The following is a 20,099-nucleotide window of genomic DNA, read 5'->3' as shown; positions in this document are numbered from 1 at the left end:
GAGGTGTATTGCTTTTTAAGGAACCTGCTAATAGGAGGAACAGTAGATTATGATAATCTTTGATTATAATAGAGTTTATTATAAAATATTCTGTGGTACATTCAAAGAAGACAAACTGTTTAAAGGGAAAATGTAAGTGCTTGTTCAGACGTTCAGCTATTATTTTCACTACTCTGAAAGGGATCTGTGGTGGATTGCTTTTCAGAGGGCGTTTACCGGCCTGTGTTAACCCCTAAAAAACATCTGCAGTTTTTGCAGCCACATGCATTGCATGAGTTTGCACTGTGGCCCCATTTACTTGAATGGGTTGCTTTTGGCAGCAGAACTGCCCAACAAATATGACAGGCCGTTTAATTTTTGCCATGGCATGTGTACAGCCCTGAGCAGCTGCATCTTTTTGTTCAGGTGGGCGGTTGAGGACGGTAAATTGTGGCTCAGCCGACTGTTTTACATCCCCCTAGTTGCCTGCGTGAACAAGCTCTAATAGTATTTATTCAACTTGTTTTCAGTTTTTGAGTTTTATAACTATTGTATTACTTCTATTTTTCAAGTTGGGTCTGGGACCTAAAGATTTGGGAAAAAGCAGATATTATTATGACAGGACACTCTAAATGATTTCAGATCTAGTTTTTTTTCTCTGTGTACATATGTATTTATGTATGTGTGTGTATATGGGCAACCCTGTTCCTCATAGCCAGTAAGTCAGGATCCCTCCATCACCTTAAATCCTCTAATACCCTGACACAATAGACAGAAACTCCTCCCCAACAGTGAGGGGAGGGGCAATATGCTAGGATAATTAAGCCATACCCTAAATAGTTGAACATAAAAAGATCATACATAAGACCCCGGTTGCACTGGGTGCGACTTGACATGCGATTTGCATGCCATGCAACTTGCAAATCACATGCCAAGTCGCACCCTATTGTCCACAACTACAGCGGTCATATCGGTGCAGTTCCGACTTGGTCGGAGCCGCACTGATTTCTAAGGTAGCACTAGCACTACTTTTGGTGCGATTTGCGTAGACATCTCTGTCAGATGTCTTGCAAATCACACCTGAAAGCGGCATGTCTCCCAACTTTCAAATCGTGCAAATTCACTGTAAGACTGCCTATGCAACCTCTGTAGGGTCCAGGTATCTCCTCATGCTACCAGTAGTGACGCTGACCCTAGTCAAATGCAAAACTAGTGAAACACAGTCAGAAAAGATGAGTAGGGAAAAAAATGTCAGTGGCCTCCACCTGTAGAACCATTCCTGTTTTGGGGTTCGTCTCATTTTTGCTCAGCTGGTGCACCTGTTAATTTCATTAACACCAACGCAGCTTCAAAAGTGTTCCTTTAATTTTATTTAGCAGTATGTGTGTGTGTGTGTACATACACACACATACAGACACAGCTCAGCATATATGAGGGCTGCCCTCGAAACACGTAAGTCATTCTTCAGTTCCTAGACGGCACCTATCTGATGTCTGAGGGTCCACTGGGACTCATTATTCATTGTACCAAAAAGCTGTAACTTGATATGCGATCTTTTGCTTATTGCTTGTAAGTGTAATTTTTATCATCAATTTAATAAACTCTACCTAGGATAATGCACTAGGCCAGTGCGCTTTCTGTCTTTTTATAGGTTTTGCTAGTACCAAGCAGTGTCTTTTTTGCATTCATTTGCTAGCCAGCATTGTGGAATAGCAGTTGGGTTCTGTTTGATGGACTCTGCTCCTCTACTTTTCTTCGTTATAAATGTTTATATGTAAGTCACAGTGTTCTTTTCTCTGTGTAGGGCACAATCCAGCTGTTTTATAGGGATCGACCACTGTCTGTCCAGGAGGCCTATGAGAAACTACTCTCAGGTGGTTCAGTCACCTTGCCACGCTATCAGGTACTAACTTGATCTTGTTCTGTTTGAAAGGACTTCTCATTCCAGTCATTCATTTACAGAACAATAGAATCATTATTGACCCAGTTGCTTTCAAGCCGAATTCAGCTTTCACTTCATTGTCTGTGCATGGTTTGTCTGCAGGTGTATAGCCATTTGAAGAGATTGGGCTACATTGTCACACGCTTTAACCCAGGGTAAGTGTGTTGTTTCCATTTAGTTTTATCTCTGGGTAACAAAACCTCTAACTACAAGGACAATTCTCGATCATATTGTTTACCTAGAAATTTGCAGCTCTGTAAACATAACTATGCAGATACACCTGTTTTGGGTCTATTTCAAAGTGCAGGTTTGACCCTAATTAACAGAGGAAATATGGCAGTTTCCAATATAAAAAAACTGGCACAGAGTCCCTCCAGGTGTGGCTTTGTAAAAGGGGATGTGAGTTGTCAGCAGACGGCTCAAGTTTCTCCCTCTGCATAATCAGTGATTATACTACAGGAGCAGAGCCTGTACACAATTAAAACCTTCCTCTTCCTTCATTATGAGCCAAGCAGGGGGTAGCTGTGTGATTGGAACATGCAACTTCAGCTCTCTGTTTTCTATGCATTTTGCTTTGCCTCTCTTAGCTACAGAAGAAAGAAATGATTGCTTATTATTAACAAAGGGGCTTTTGCCCATTTTGTTAATTGGGAAATTGCCCCAGTGGGGCACAGATAGAAAAATAATAAACATGACAGGGACAGTGCCCTACTCTATGTAAAATGAAAAAAAAAATGTTTGGCTTTAGGTATATTTTAAAAATGGAAAGAAAAAATAGCTCACATAACCAAGCTTGTTCTTTTTGTTTTGCTCTGCATTAGCCTGTAGAAGGAGCCAGCACATCACCACAATATAGCCCACTCAATTGGCTGCAGTGCTGATCAGTGTATTGTGACAGCAGATGAGTCCCACCTATCAGAATACAATAACACAGCTAAGAGGATTCCTTCAACCACCTCAATTGTGTGGATGGGGGAATCCATTCAGCCCACTGACTAATCGAAAAAAAACTGATCCATTTATGGTCAGCTAAGAACACTGCAGTTACCCAGAGGGCAACACAACTTACGGTGTACTGTTGGCTTCTGTTCCTGAGTCCTGGGTTTCATTGTGCGAAAGGGCGACTTCTGCAGAAATTCTTTGTCATCGAGATGTAACTGGTTGTATTGACACGGGACATAGCAGTAGTGACTATCAACCCCAGATACTCAGAGTGCAGTGTCTAAGACGGTCTGTGGGTCCTATGGGCCACACTGAGCATCTGCAGACAGGAAGTTTACCTGCTGCAATTCCCTTCAGTGAAAATTCAAAGGTACACAATGAGCAGGGGGAGAAAAAAAGCATCACTGGTACCCACTAAACAGCAGAGGCAGAAGTAAACTAGACAGATGCCGGTAGAGATGGAGTTCTCCTTTATTTAAAGTTACCAATAGATGTGGGAAGCTGGTTAACCTGCAGCTGTGTATGTTTTCTATTTCTCTAGTATACAAATATTTTTTCTGGCAATTGCATTTTATATATATTTCTTGTGCATAATTTTTATTTGTGCTACTCTTATCTTTTGCAGTTCTGTAAAAACACCATATGAGAGGCAGATAAACTTGGACAGCCAAGTTGGACACAGCCGTAAACGCAAAAGGAGCTCAAGTCCTTGGTAATTATCAGAGCTCTTAGATCTATTTACTGCAGTGATATTTACAAGATGTAAGTGCAAATGTTAACCAGTTTTATAGGGATCAGGAACAGAAGAGGTAGAATTCAAGAAACAAGCCTGTGATAGCAAGATTATATACACTGTATGTTCCTGTCAGCAATAAATAAATATATATATGTGTGTGTGTTTGTGTTGAGTCTTGGAAGAGTAGGTGGAACACGCCCGAGTGCTTGTATATGTTGCTAATTAGAGCATCACGTGTGACATTTGGTTTTGTAGTGGTTTCCTTGTTTGTGGTAATAAGAGTTTCTGATGAATAGATCCTCTGTTCACAGTCTCCACCCTCTCATAGGAAATCATTTTAGTAAACTCTGTTTTGCAAATGGGCAATATTACCATCCTTTGGCTTGCTTATGTATTTCTTACACTTGAACTTCTCTGTCTGGGCAGGGGGCTGGGGATGTGTAGATGGAGAACTTCTCTTATGGGATGGCTGAACTGGTCTTTTCCCTGGGTGAAAGAATGTCTAGCTTTGCCACTGCTTCACCCCCATACTGATTACTGTCGTTTTTGGCTTCTTCCGTTTACAGGAGGCAGGGCCTATATTTCAGGAATCCAGGTCATTGTCTACATTTCCTTGTCCAGTGGCAGGATTCTCTCAGGATCAAAAAGAGGTAGTCTACAGCAGTGAGATCAGTGTGAGGGGACTACCAAGGACTGGCCGGCGTGGGCATGTCTGCAGTGCTGGATTAGAATCCAGCGAGGGATCCAGATTGTGGATTTAGGTGGTTATCTTATACTTCATAGGGTGAGAAGGAAAAAACACGCAGCATGGGTTACAGGGTCTTGGGGGTGCGAGGGGAGAGAGTGGTTAAATATTTACCTAGAAACTAGCTTTAGGTTTTGGTTTAATGAATATAGTGGCTTTAAATGGATCTTGTGTGTTGTGCTATGTTTTTATTTAATGACTAGTATTGGGTTTCTTTAAACTAAGAGCAGTCCTGAAAATTACAATCAAGTCCTGTTGTCGTTGCAGTTTAGTATCAAAGCCTGAAACGACAATAAACGATGGAGAAGAACAAATCAGCTTGATTACTGCTAGTACCCATTGCCCCAGTGACGAGAATACACCTTCCACAGTGCCCTTATATCAGAATAGCCAACAGGCGAATGAAAAAATAGAGAGCCACCATTCAGATACCCTTGTAAAATCTTCATGTAAGAATTCCCGGCCTGACCTAGAAACATGCAAGTCAGGATCAACATTCCCAACCAATTCTCGATGGGACTTTGCCAGACTTTGTTTTCCAAATTGCGCCCCTGATCAACCATGTGTTCAGCTTCGAGATCCAGATCCGACTCTGATACCAGAGAATGTGTCCGGGCGTCCTGTGGACATATCACGCTGGTTAGGAAATCTGAACTTGCGTAGGGAGAAAGCATCTCGAAGAGAGCAAGAACAATGGGACTGGGAGCGCAAGTACAAAATTAGTGTCAATGCAGACCCCAAAGTAAAGAAGTGCACCAACTGGAAGGAATACAAGGAGCTCCTGCAAGAGAAGGCATGTCAGCAAGACCAAGATAGACCTTCACATCTTTGGAAGAGTACTGTTCAACCACTGCTGATTCCTGGTCCCATTAAATCTACAGGTGATGATGATCCATGTACTTGTATTTTTATAATTGCTTTTAAATCTCTTTGTATTACATTTAATTTAAAAGTCCAGGTATGTGGATATGTGGCTATTTTTCTGTCTTGTCATTTTATCCCTATGCTTTCATCCTGATGGGATTTGTAGTCATGGGATTTTAGTTTTTAATGTCTATATTTCTGTATCCAGCTTCTGTTTTAGAAGAGATCACACTGATGAGCCAGTCTACTCTGCTGGATGATAGCAAAAGGTAAGCACTGAGTACCCGTGGTTTTCTTTTGCTGCATGGCTGAAATACAACTTATTAAAAGTTATATATAATCATCTATTTAATTTAAGCTATTCTGTATATGGCATTAAATTGGATTTGGGAGATTGCAACTTTTTTCACTTCAGGATGGTTTTCCCTCAGATGTAATCTTAGCAGAACAGAGCAGGGTCTACCTCAGAGATCCAAACCCTACCATACACATTGGTCTCTTCCTAGTATCCGGCCCCCAGCACATACTTTGCTCAGTGATACCTGATTTCCAGCACCCACAGTTCACTTCTCAATGTCTATGCCACAAGTGATGTTTGCACACAGCTCACTTCCCCACATCTGTCACCAATGAGACCTTCCTTTCAACACATCTCACTTTAATTTAATCTATGTAAACAGTGGAATGCTACCTCCAGTATACAGCGCTTATTTGACAGTATTCAAGCTATGCTTTTAGAGTATTCAGTGTATGTGTACTAACCCATCAGGGACTATTCTTCACTGTATGAGTTTCTAGTGTACTGTAGCAGGAATTGCCACCCTTAGTGACCGGTGTCTAATCTATGTGCATTAAGAGCACCATTCTTTAATAGTATGTTCTTATATTCTGTAATAGGGCAGCAATGTTCTGGTATACATTCAGTGGCAAAACTCTACACATAGTAGCCCACGTGCAGCTATGAGACCTGGGGTTAAAGTGGTTCAAAAGCTAAAACATTTTTTACTTTAATGCATTATCTGCATTACGGTAAAAAAACTTTTTATGGCTTTCTGTCCTCCCCCTTCCCTGTGTGAGGGGTAAGAGAAGGGGACAAGAAACCCAGTGCTGTGCATGGCTGCACCTCTTCTCCCCTCTCTTCCTCTTCGCACAAGACTCGAACAGCAATAGCTGCTGCTGCTGTCAATCAAATGCAGTGATGCCAGGGGTGTAGCTAAATGGGGAGCGGCTGTACAGACACACACAGCAACTTGCTATGGGGACACTCCCAGAAGATAAGGTTCGGGGCCACTCTGTGCAATACCATTGCACAGAGCAGGTTAGTATACCATTCTTAATATTTTTAACAAATGCGTCCTGTTGCCTTCAGTGCCAAATTGCATCCCTTTTGAAAAATGCCTCTATTTAACCAATTCAATACCGGCAATTTTACACCTTCCTGCCCAGACCAGTTTTCAGGTTTCAGCGCTCTCACACTTTGAATGACAATTGCGCGGTCATACAACTTTGTACCCAAACTAAAATTTTATCATTTTCTTCACACAACTAGACCTTTCTTTTGGTGGTATTTAATCAACACTGGGGTTTTTATTTTTTGCTAAATTAACAAAAAAAGACCAAAAATTTTGGAAAAAAAAAGTTTTTCTTTCTGTTATAAAAGTTTGCAAATAAATAATTGTTCTTCATAAATTTAGGCCAAAATGTATTCTGCTACATGTCTTTGAAAATAACCCAAATTAGGATGTATTTTTTAGTTTGTAGGAAAGTTATAGAGTTCACAAACTATGGTATAGATCTGAATATTGATCAATCCTGAAGTACTGACAGCCAGTCTAATTTCTTGAGGTCTAAGAATGTCAGAACAGTACAGATATCCCCAAATGACCCCTTTTTGCAAAGTAGACAGTCCGACGTACTTCATAAGAGGCATGGCGAGTTTTTTGAAGTTGTATTTTTTTTGTCATAATTTTTTGGAAAATGAAAAAAATTAGTTTCACAATTTTTTTTTTTTTTACATATTGTCACCAGTGCAGTACAGCGTCATCATATAACTGGCATGGCGGTGATCAGGGACACTGACTGGTGACAGTATGAAAAAAAAAAATTATATATATTTTTTTTTATTAAATTTTTTTTAAGATTTCACTATGACCAAAGTAGTACAATGTTACCATAGTAACATTGTACTACTTTGGGGAAGTGATCAGTATTTTATTTTTTTACACAATTTGCTTATAGCAAAGAATTACTTTGCTATAAGCAAGTATTTACCTGAATGACCGATTCATTCAGGGGTTTTTTTTTTTTTTTTTTGTGCTTAGCTGTGACTTGGCCACAGCTAATCACATGACATATGCATGTGATTAGCTGTGACCATTCACAGCTAGGCAGTAGTATACAATGGATGGCATGAATGAAGCCATCCATTGTATACAACTGTCGTGACCTGCTGTGATTGGTCACAGCAGGTCACATGGTACCGGCAATGGGGCCGATACTCAGATCTGTCATCGGCCGTGTCCGAGGTACATAGCCGGTGACAGATCGCGCCGCTCTGCAGGAGTGCAATCTGTGCATGTGCAGGAGGACGCCATATGGCATCCACCCGGAACGCTGATGACATTTGCCGCCCGCCATTCGGTCATAGGGCGGGCGGCAAATGGTTAAGTTATTTTTAATTTTATGTACTGTATATTTCATGTTATTTTCTGTCTAATTTTTGTGTTACTTTCAGTAGAAGTTATGTTACGTTACTGAATTGTATTATTTAGATTCATATTCATTTAAATTCATGATATTAAAAAGTTGAATGTAATACAATTACAGTATCTCCCAGAAGTGAGTCCACCCCTCACATTTTTGTAAATATTTTACTGAGCTCACCAGTGCGTTCTTCTTTCCTCAGAATGTACCAAACTGTTGATTTGGCCGCTTCTAATGTTGCTGCTATCTCTCTGATGGATTTGTTTAGTTTTTGAAGCCTTACAATGGCCTGTTTCACTTGCATGGACAGCTCCTTTGAACACATGATGTAGGTTCACAGCAATAGCAGTTTTGTGGAGATGCACTAACAATTTTGTCATTAAGTAAAACAAACAATATCATTTGTATTTAAATATTGCTGCCACTGCATTTTCTTTTCATCTTTACTGTTTACTATACCACAGTGTTTAGCCCTTGCATGCTGTGGTGGTGGAATAGTAGCTTGTTTAACTTTTCTGTTGTGTTACATAGTAAATACAGGTACAGTTGTTCTAGGGATTTAAAAAGGAGATAACAAATCATCAGTTGTTTTAGTATCACTTCTATGGCCACAGAAGTGGCAGCCAAGCCCCCTTGTCCCTGCTGTGGTTCCTGAGCTCCCCTGCCACTCTTGTCCCCAGTTGCTTGGGCAGAGTGCAGGGACACTTTAAGGGGTCTGTATATAAACCCATTTGTTCTACAAATGTCAGAAGTGTTCTTGCACGTTGAATTAAATGTGACCAGTTTTTGGAAGAGATTAATGCCTGTATCTACAGCTACATTTAATGGCCAAAATGTGGTACAGTTTTCTGAAACCCCTTGAGTCAAAAACTAGAACTATACAGCTCCTTGGCCACTAGATGGAGCCAAGGAAACTGGCAATAACATCTTACAAAATTAGGATCGCATTTCGTTCAGCACTTTCGAAGCTTCTGACATTTATGCCACTCATGTTTTATAAATAGAGGTCATAGAAGAAGACTAAACTAAGTCGTCTTGTGACCTACACAACACTATGGTAAGGAGCTTGTTGGTCATGTTGTCATAAGGATAAAGAATTAGTAAAATCGTAAAGAAAATTAGTGTATATACACCTAAAATCAACATTGCTCCTTTTTTGGCCTGTCAAATATACCATTTGAAAGTGTTTTCTTAGATCAGTTTAATAAGTGCAGATAACCTGTTGATCTGGTCAGAAATCTTTTGAACCGGTAACTTCCCATGCTCTGCTTTGTAGTTTTCAGCCCTCTGCACACTATAAAACACCTCCTCCTTTGTTATAGAAACAATAAGAGAGTGGTCTATAGTCCTTATACAAGGGGCATAATTAACCTCTTGCTACCCACATAATGGATATTAATTACTGGTACTTATATTGTGCCAACAATTTATGCAGCGCTATATATATATATATATATATATATATAGTACATTTACATCAGTCCCTGCCCTCAAGGAGTCTTTGGAGTGTGGGAGGAAACTAGAGTTCCCAGAGCAAACCCACATAGGCGCAGGGAGAACATGCAAACTCCAGGCAGGTAGTGCTGTGGCTGGGATTCAAACTGGCAACCCTAGTGTTTGCTAGGTGGAAGTGCTAACCACTTTGCCCTCTCTGCTGTTACACATAAGCGGGCAGCACAGTGGCTGACTTTAACGTCTTCATGGGTGTCAGAGCTTTCTGAACGGAGTGTGTGTTCACAGTACAGCTCTCAGCTCTCGGTCTCTGGTAATGATCAGGAGTTGGTGGGACAATGGTCAGATGATTGGCCAGTCTCCCCCCCCCCCCCCCCCCCGTGGTACAGACCCTGTTAAAGGGATGGTGTGAGTGGGACTGGGGTTAGAAAGAAGTGAATCTGACATTCAGCAAGCATTCTATGCAGGTGAATCTTTCACGTGCATGTGTTTTATAAATGAGTGTGATTGAATCTCCACCAAAGAATACTTTGTGATTGTCACATTCACAGTTTTATAAATAGACCTTTTGCTGTCATAGGGTGAGACTATTTTTAGTCTACAGTTCCTCTGCTTCCAGAAAATGTGTTTAAAGAGTTCTAAGGACATTTTCAAGCCAAAAATGGGCACTTTTCATTTGTGTGAGAACTGGAAAATATGGTCCAGGTTGCATGTGCGGATGAAATCTTTATGGCTTTTGTTGTAGGGATACACAAATCCTAAATCACTTGTCTTAAGAGGTCTGTCATGCTGTTGCTGGTTTTATATATAATCTGGGAAAGGAAATAGTCTTTGACTCATTTAATGTTGCCATCTATATGATCTGTGTCTGTAGTAGGTTTAATTTTTTCGACTGTCATATGTTTTTTCGTTTAGTTGGATGAACATGTTCTAGGTTTGGTGTGCTTTAATGGCACCTTATAAGACACGGTCCACACAACCTACATAACTGCCTTTCTGCTTTACCAGGATTCAAAAGATGCCAAACCTTCCACAGATCCACTTTAACCTGTATCAGGCTGATGGAACGTCAATATTCAAGAAGTCTAAACCAGGGAAGCCCTATGCACATTTGTGTGTACGAAGGTGGGTAGCTGGGTGAAACACTATGGTTTAAGTTAACACAAAAGGATTGATTTACTAAAACTGAAGGGTGCAAAATCTTGTGCAGCTCTGCATAGAAACCAATCAGCTTCTGGGTTTATTGCCAAAACTTAATTGTACAAGCTAGAGTTATGCAGGCCATAGATGGGTCGAAAATCGGCCGATTTTCGGATCTTTAGTGGGCTAATTGTTCGGCCGTTTTTCGGTATTTTGGCAGATTTTTTGTATCGGTAAAGTTGGAAAATAATCGTCCGATTTTGCCGATCGGCCGATTTTCGCGGCAATGATGGGCAAATCGGCCGATCTTTTTACCGATAAAAAAAATCTGCGCGTGAGCAGTGACCTGCAAGAGGAAGACAAAAAGAAGAATAAAAGAGGAAGAAGAAGAAGAGGAGGAGGAAGAAGAGGATGAAGAGGAAGAATAGGAAGAAGAAGAGGATGAAGAAGAGGAATTCCAGTCCGGCAAAAAATGTCCCTGCAGAGAGCTCCGCTATTTCTTTGACCGTTCCTTAACATTTATAGCAGTTGCAACAATGTATCTATTTGTTTCCGAATAAAAACATCTGTATCCTAAATGGATGCAAATATATTGTTGCAACTGCTATAAATGTCAAGGAACTGTCAAAGAAATAGCGGAGCTCTCTGCAGGGACATTTTTTGCCGGCTGTAGATGGGATGAAAATCAGCCTATTTTTTTTTTTTTACCGTTGCTGGTAACGTCGGCTGCTTGAACGACCGATTTTTCATTTTTTTTTAAGAAAAATCGGCCGATTTTCGACCCATCTATGGCCTGCATTAGAAGCTGAATGGCTACCATGCACAGCTGCCCTAGATTTTGCATTCCCCAGATTTTGTAAATCAACACCAACAATGTGGTCTTTAGGTTAGTTGTCATTGTTGCTGTGAGGAAGACTCTCCAGGTGTGAGTAGGAGAATGTACAGTGCCGGGTACATTGTGTTGTTTGACTTTGTGCACATAATTGGACGCTACAGGTGGTATTCTGGTCATACACCCATCCATCATTCAAACATTTTAACCCATTATATGTCCAAAATAATCACTAAATTCACTTTCAGTGTTTATTGTTTTATTTTCAGGTTCATCCCACTAAATATGCAAAATGACTGAAACTGCAGTGAAAAAAGAAATTTCTTTTCTTAGATTCAATTGGAATATTGAAATTAAGTTTTCATTAAACAATCAGATCAGTATGTGTATGGCCAAAATTAGAGGATGCTTAGATTTTGAGTAATGTTATGAGTTATACATTTCTATACACAAGCATATGTCACAGATGACAGTGACCCTTAGCTAATGAGCTCATAGGGACCAAGTTTCTAGTATGTGGAGTCACTGGTCATTATTGGGGCAAGAGCTCAAAAGATTTGTGGGCAAACTGGAAAATGTACTGCATTTGAGGTTTGATCTTTTCAATGTGCACAGGCCACATATAACCCTGCAGTGTTGAGTTGGTAGCTATGACTTAACAAATGCTAAGACAGATCTTATTATTGTCTACAGGAAGTGCTCATCCAAGGCCCCAGGTATAGTAAAACCAGGAAAGCAGTTTGAAGGTGACAAACAAAGCCATGCTTCTCCCTGGGAACAGAGGGGAGCAGCAAGTCTGCGTATCCCAGACCTGGGTCCTTGTGACTCTGGCATTGAGCATATGGATGTTTTAGGAAAACCTCCAATTTACATTGGACTGTGTATTAAGGCAATTTATGACCAGCTTTATATACTTCTACACTTAGATAAATGTTGTCCATTGTGTATTTTCATTACCACAGGAGGATGCTAATAACCTCATGTGGGTTCTTCCTCAATGTTTAAGGCAAACTTTGTTGTTACAAAAGATTTTGAAAGTTATGCCTTAATTGGTCCCTGAAACACTCTTGGCCATTCTAGTTTGTGACTTGTGTTCTTTGTTTCTTGTACTACAAGGGGATTTATGTTTGCTTACGTTGTACTTTTTATAGACCCAGTTTTGTTTATTAAAATTATATAAACATTCAATTATACATTGCAAATGCATGTACAGTACTGTATGCATGTGTATGTAAAATATATATTTACGTAGTATGTGTGTGTATTATTATTGGATCCCCTGCATATTTTGTATTTTTTGCCCACTTACAAAAAAGAAATGAAGGGTCTATAATTTTTATCATAGGTCGATTTTAAATGATAGAGACGGAATATCAACCAAAAATCCAGAAAAGATACATGATACAAATGTTATAAATTGAGTTGCAGTTCAGAGAGTAAAATAAGAATTTGATCCCCTACCAATCAACAACAATTCTCCCACAGACTGGCTATGTGCTCATGTAGTACACAGATTAGTCCTGTTAATTTAAGAAGGTGCTCCTAACGACAACTTATGCTTATAAAAGACACCTGGCCACAGAATCTCCTTTCTTGGGCAACACCATGGGCAAGACCAAACACCTGTCAAAGGACATCAGGGACAAGATTGTAGACCTGTACAAGGTTGGAATGGGCTACAAAACCATCAGCAAGAAATATTGGTGAGAAGGAGACAACTGTTTGGAGTGTTTTTTTTTTTAAATGGAAGAAATACAAAATAACTACCTAGGTTTGGAGCTCCATGCAGGATTTCACCTCATGGGGTAAGGATGATCATGAGAAAAGTGAGGGATCAGCCCAGAACTACATGGGAGGAGCTTATGAATGATCTCAAGGCAGTTGGGACCACATTCACCAAAGAAACCATTGGTAACACAATACTCCGCCATGGATTTAAATCTTGCAGTACCCCCAAGGTCCCCCTCCTCAAGAAGACACATGTACAGGCCTGTCTGAAGTTTGCCAATGACCATCTAAATGATTCAGAGAAGGATTGGGAGAAAGTGTTGTGGTCAGATGAGACCAAAATTGAGCTATTTGTCATTAACTTGACTTGCCGTGTTTGGAGGAAGAAAAATGCTGACTATGACTATAAGAACACCATCCCTACAGTCAAACATGGAGGTGGAAACATGCTTTGGGGCTGTTTCTCTGCCAAAGGTACATGCTGGCTTTGCCAATGTAACGGCAAATGCTGGGTGCATTAACTAAAAGCAAGTCATATACATAATCAACATGTAGTCACACACAGGTACTTTTAATCAAAATTTACACCATTTCATTTTCTATGCATGTGAAAGACCCTTTACCAAATGAATACCTGCCCTGGCACATCATAGCATTCACTCGGCACTCCAAGAAATAACAGAATCTAACTGCAATATTCTTGCACTGTCAAAACCTCCACTTTTATTATCACACGACACACAGGAGGATATATATTATAGACATCACAATCTGCATAATAAAACACACCAATAATAATGTGAGCATTACAGCATGAAATAGACACATAATTGGACAGCATCACAGCATAGAATTAATACATTCCCAAAACTATGTGGAAGTGGGAAGGAATAAATCCCATTGGAACCATACTGCCCAGGGGGTTACGGGGAAGCCGTAAGCGTGACCGACTGATGAGCCCATATAGCTTTGGCAAGAATCCCAGCGTCAGAGCGTCCTCTGGGGCAACTAAGGGGCTTCCCATCGGTCTCGCTTGGACTACCGGCTTTAAAACCATTTTAAGTTTTCCAATAGTGGGCAGGTGCCACACCCACCATAGGAGGAGCTAGCAAAAAAGTTCCGTGAGGATAACAGTCATGCTCAGAATAAACAACCTTATCTGAAAAGTCACACTTTTGCTTCAGATCAGCTTTTTATCTACCCTATACTTCTTCTCATCTATCCTAAACTTAAGGATTTCTAATTTCTCAAGCAAGTAGACATCTTTAAACAGGTTCTTATCTTTTAATGTGATGTTACTAGTTGTCATAAACGAGTTCAATCTCATAAACAAGTTTTTATCTTGCCTCAAGCAGTCTAATATCTTGTGACTCTGTTTCTTTGCTTAGAGAAATTACATCAGTCACCTCTCATGCTCCTGGCATTTGGGCAACAATGCTTTATTGTAAAAATTACCAAAGAAACAAAGGATCCAAGGCCTACACATTTCATAGGCATTACAGCCGCATTGAGTGGCCAATGGATGGGGCCTTGTATTGTAAAATCTTGGATGAGAACCTGCTTTCCTCAGGCAGAACACTGAAGATGTGTCGTGGATGGGTCCTCCAGTGTGACAGTGACCCAAAAGATGCCGCCAAGGCAACAAAGGAGTGGCCCAAGAAGAAGCACATTAGGGTCATGGAGTGGTCTAGCCAGTTTCCATACCTTAATCCTATAGAAAATTTATGGAGGAAGCTGAAACTTCAAGTTGCCAAGTGACAGCCAAGAAACCTTAAGGATTTAGAGGAGATCTGTAAAGAAGAGTGGACCAAAATCCCTGAGATGTGTGCAAACCTGGTAACCAACTACAAGAAACGTCTTACCTCTGTGCTTGCCAACAAGCACTAAGGCATGTTTTTACTTGGGGTTCAAATACTTATTTTACTCACTGAACTGCAACTCAATTTATAACATTTGTATTATGTGTTTTTTTTGGTTGATATTATGTCTCCATCATTTAAAATACACCTATGATAACAATTACCCTTTATTTGTTTGTAAGTGGGCAAACTTACAAAAGTGTGTGTGTCCGTCCGTCCGTCCGTCCGTAGGGTTCAATAATGAGTTGGTCCACCCTATGCAGCTTTTACTCTTCTGGGAAGGCTGTCCACAAGGTTTAGGAGTGTGTCTATGGGAATGTTTGACCATTCTTACAGAAGCACATTTGTGAGGTCAGGCACTGATGTCGGACAAGAAGGCCTGCCTCGCAGTCTCCGCTCTTAATTCATCCAAAATAGGTGTTCTATCAGGTTGATGTCAGGAGTCTGTGCAGGCCAGTCAGTTCTTCCACCCCAAATTCGATCATCCAAGTCTTTATGGATCTTGCTTTGTTCACTGGTGCGCGTTCATGTCAGAACAAGAAGGGGTCATCCCTAAATTGTTCCCACAAAGTTGGGAGTGGACGCCCTAAGATTGCCCTTCACTGGAACTAAGGGGCCAAGCCCAACTCCTGAAAAACAACCCCACATCATAATCCCCCCTCCACTAAACTTTACACTTGGCACAATGCAGTCAGGCAAGTACCGTTCTCCTGACAGCCGCCAAACTCAGAGACGTCCATTGGATTGCCAGACAGAGAAGTGTGATTCATCACTCCATAGAACACGTCTCCACTGCTCTAGAGTCCAGTGGTGGCGTGCTTTACACCGCTGCATCCAACGCTTTGCATTGCACTCGGTGATGTAACGCTAGGTTCACATCTATGCGAGTGCAGATCTGCACAAAAATCTAGAGGAAAATCACAGAGGAATACGGACCTGCAGACGGGTGCCATTACTTTTAATGGCACACCGCCCGCACTGGAAATCGCAACCGTACTGGGAACCGAGGTTCCCGCGCGGGCTGCGTTTTGAGAAGAAGTGCAGGGACTTCTTCCCTGCATGTCCCGGGACACGGGAGTCCATTCAAATGAATGGGCTCGTGTGCCTGCCAAAACACGGACCTCATGTATATGTCCCAATACTTTTGGCAATATAGTATATGTGTAAATTGAAAACATACACACACACACACACACACACACACTCTCTCTCTCTCTCTCTCTCTCTCTCTCTCTCTCTCTCTCTCCCTCTCCCTCTCCCTCTCCCTCTCCCTCTCCCTCTCCCTCTCCCTCTCCCTCTCCCTCTCCCTCTCCCTCTCCCTCTCCCTCCCCCTCCCCCTCCCCCTCTCCCTCTCCCTCCCCCTCCCCCTCCCCCTCCCCCTCCCCCTCCCCCTCCCTCTCCCTCTCCCTCTCCCTCTCCCTCTCTCTCTCTCTCTCTCTCTGTGTTTTTTCAGGTATTTACCAAAACATATTCAAGCTATAGTTATATAATGGATATGGGCTGAAAGTGCACACTCTCAGGTTTAATTTGAGGGTATGTACATCCACATTGGAGGAAGGGTTTAGGAATTACAGCTCTTAAGAGTAGCCTTCCCCCCTTTTTCAAGGGACCAAACGTAATTGGACAATTGAATATAATCATAAATAAAATGTTCATTTTTAATATTTTGTTGAGAATCCTTTACTGACAATGATTGCCTGAAGTCTGGAACCCATGGACATTACCAAAAACTGGGTTTCCTCCTTTCTGATGCTTTGCCAGGCTCTAACTGCACCTGTCTTCAGTTGTTCTTTGTTTGTGGGTCTTTCTGCCATTAGTTTTGCCTTCAGCAAGTGAAATGTATGCTCAATTGGGTTGAGATGAGGTGATTGACTTGGCCATGCAGGATATTCCACGTCTTTTCTTTCAAAAGTTTCTGGGTTGCTTTTGCAGTGTGTTTTGGATCATTGTCCATCTGTACTGTGAAATGCTGTCCAACCAGCTTTGCTGCATTTGGCTGAATCTGGGCTGACAGTATATCTCTAAACACTGCAGAATTCATCTGGCTGCTTTTGTCACATCATCAATAAACACCAATGACCCAGTGCCACTGGAAGCCATGCATGCCCATGCCATCACACTGCTTCCACCATGTTTTACAGATGACGTTGTGTGCTTTGGATCATGAGCTCTTCCAAGCCTTCTCCACACTTTTTTCTTCCCATCGTTCTGGTACAGATTCATCTTAGTTTCATCCGTCCAAAGAATGCTTTTCCAGAACTGGTCTGGCTATTTTAGATGTTTTTTTGTCAAAGTCTAATCTGGCTTTTCTATTCTTCAGGCTTATGAATGGTTTGCACCTTGTGGTGAACCCTCTGTATTTGCTCTAGTGAAGTCTTCTCTTGATTGTAGACTTTGACAATGATACGCCCACCTCCTGGAGAGTGTCCTTCACTTGTCTGGATGTTGTGCATGGGTTTTTCTTTACCATAGAGAGGATCCTGTGATCATCCACCACTATTGTCCTCCGTGGACCTCCATTCCTGTTTATGTTGCTGAGCTCACCAGTGCGTTCTTCTTTCTTCAGAATATACCAAACTGTTGATTTGGCCACTCCTAATGTTGCTGTTATCTCTCTGATGAATTTGTTTTATTTTTGAAGCCTTACAATGGCGTGTTTCACTTGCATGGACAGCTCCTTTGAACACATGATGTAGGTTCACAGCAATAGATTCCAAATGCAAATACCACACTTAGAATCAACTCCAGACATTTTATATGCCTAATTGATGAAGAAATAAAGGAGTAGCCCACACCTGGCCATGAAACAGCTTTTGATTCAATTATCCAATTACTTTTAGTCCCTTTGAAAAAGATGGCTATTCTTAAGAGCTGTAATTCCTAAATCCTTCCTTCAATTTGGATGTACGTACCCATTAAACCTGAGAGTGTGCACTTTCAGACAATATCCATCATATAACTATAGCTTGAATATGTTTTGGTAAATACCTGAAAAACAGTAAAATTGTGCCTGTGTCCAAGTGTGTGTGTGTGTGTGTGTGTGTGTGTGTGTTAATTTATATATTACTAATAAATCTGAGTAGAACAATGTTGGGAGCACTTGTGCCAAAAAAACTAGGGAACGTTACTACTTTCCTTGCAAAATATTTACTTTAGAGTAAACATTGTGAGAGAGACCAGGGCCTGGGATATTCTTTCAAAACTTTTTATACTCCAACAGAAAAAAAAAAATAAAAAATACACACACACACTCACACACTCACACACACACCATATACCCTACCGATGAAAAATTATGGGAATACTATGCTGAAAGGCTTTGAATGGGGGCACTGTTGGAAGTTGGGGGCAGGAGGAACTGTGGGGGGTTGACTTGTAGGAGGGACTAAGGGCTCTCGGGGGGCCTCAGAGCACTGTGGTAGGTTGAAGGTCACAGTGAACCACTTTGGGAATTAAAGAGGCCAGGAGGTCTGCAGGTGGCTGGAGGCACGAGAATAGGGAGAACCCCTGCTTTAGAGGGTTACATGGTTAAATTTGTTTATGCCCTTCCTTAATCTCATCCACAATTTTTCTTTTTTGCCATGTCTCTCCTGTCTTTAAGCTTTTAAACAGACCCAGGTTTCAGATAAGGCAGTCCATATGCAATAAAGTTATGAATAATTTCCAGTGCACATGCCTAAATTCCAGGTGTCTTCTGCACAGTCACATGACAAGTAGGGTACTCCTACTTTCAGCCATGCATGGTCCTGCATGCTGCGGGGAATGCAGATAAAGCATTCTACTGTCAGTCCAGGCTGCTTGGTGACACACCCATAGGCAGTGTCTGACTGCCTGGGCTTATAGAAAGTTGGTTGAATGATATTCAGCATCATTCAACTGGTGTCCAGCAGAGGAGAATGAAGCTGGAATGTGGAAAGGGTGAGAAGTGTGTGTTTTTTTTTCTTTTATACTGAAGACTCTTCTTTATTACAATACCAAAAATATAGAATAACAAGCATGTAAAAGTAACAACACAATAGTAACTTAAATTATGTGTTTACTGAAAATACAGAGTACTTCCTTTATGAATTAGTGCAACTAATAGAGATTGTCCTACTTCTTACAGCTTTGATGAGCAGATTCCCACTCTGCTGATGCTGAAGACCCTGGCCTATCAAAGTGGAGATGTGCCTGTGGTGTTTGCTCTTGTGGATTATGGAGAAGTGGCCTTTTACACTTTCAAAGACTTTCAGCTACCGGTGGATGTATATCCTTGAAGACTAGTACTGAGCATGTACACAGTGCCATGCATTTAGATGAATTTGGGAATAAATGTAATTAATATATTTTTTTTTGAACGTTTGCAAATTAAATCAAAATGCAAACATGCTTGTTTCACTAAAATGAATTATTTTAATAAATACAAAATTCTAACACTATAATACTAAATTTTCTGTTTCTTTTTTTTCTTACTGTACGCTAAACATGCATGCAAAAGAACTCCTCTGTTTGATAACTGCAAAATGATCCCAGCAGCGTATTTACCATGAGGCAAACAAGGCATTTGCCTAGGGCAGCAATTTTCAGGGGGGCAGGGGGCCGCCCCCTGCTGTTATAAGACAGTGGCTTCCCCAACAAGCTCATCCGAGCTCCCTGCTTCTTCTGCAGGTTCCCCACTCCTGCCCCTGCACTTTGGGCCATTTTACCTGTCCCCAGCAGGAGCAAGCTATCCCCTTGGTTGGAGTTAAGGAGGACCCAATTGCCCCAACCATCATATCCTTCATGCTATAGAAGTGCTCTCTGCGCCAACCTCTTCCTCCGGAGCCACTCTTGCCCAGAGCTGCCCTCATCGTCACCGCTATGGTTACAGGCCATGGCACAGTTTGGGGCAGTTCATGGAGAGGGAGATCACAGGCTGGGGAGGCTGCAGTCAGATCAGGGGAAGTGGCCATGCAGCACGTCACAGATCCTGCACTGCACACCAGCTGTCATTTAAATATCGGCATAGTGTTTGTGGGCGGTGGTTGCATCTGGGGGAGGGTGGAGTTGGCGGGGTGCTGGTGGGGTGGGGAGCGTCTGATTTTAGTGTTGCATACGGCAGCACAAGGGATAAATACACCACTGGTTGATTCCACCAGAAATCCAATGAGCTCCTGGCTTCCTGAGGATTCTGCTTGTGCTGCACTGTAATCTGTGAT

The 20,099-nt window shown here is 41.4% G+C and overlaps 1 protein-coding gene across 1 annotated transcript; it reads left to right on the top strand.

The window, feature by feature from the left end:
- Positions 1-1,783: 1,783 nt before the first annotated feature.
- On the top strand, positions 1,784-19,350 carry LOC149444166 (tRNA-splicing endonuclease subunit Sen54-like; the record flags this gene model as incomplete). The annotated part of the gene is made up of 7 exons (XM_089654929.1): positions 1,784-1,882; positions 2,024-2,076; positions 3,489-3,575; positions 4,612-5,225; positions 5,417-5,477; positions 10,372-10,488; positions 19,028-19,350. Coding segments are annotated over 7 exons (1,182 nt in total), but the record flags the coding sequence as incomplete, so codon positions are not given.
- Between the last annotated feature and the right edge of the window lie 749 nt (positions 19,351-20,099).

The sequence above is a fragment of the Staurois parvus genome, unplaced genomic scaffold (assembly GCF_062004578.1).
Source record: "Staurois parvus isolate SC_StPar_1 unplaced genomic scaffold, SC_StPar_1.0 ptg000813l, whole genome shotgun sequence".
Classification (NCBI taxonomy): domain Eukaryota; kingdom Metazoa; phylum Chordata; class Amphibia; order Anura; family Ranidae; genus Staurois; species Staurois parvus.
Note: the sequence above shows the minus strand (reverse complement) of the source record. Positions and strands in the feature narration are given on the sequence as shown.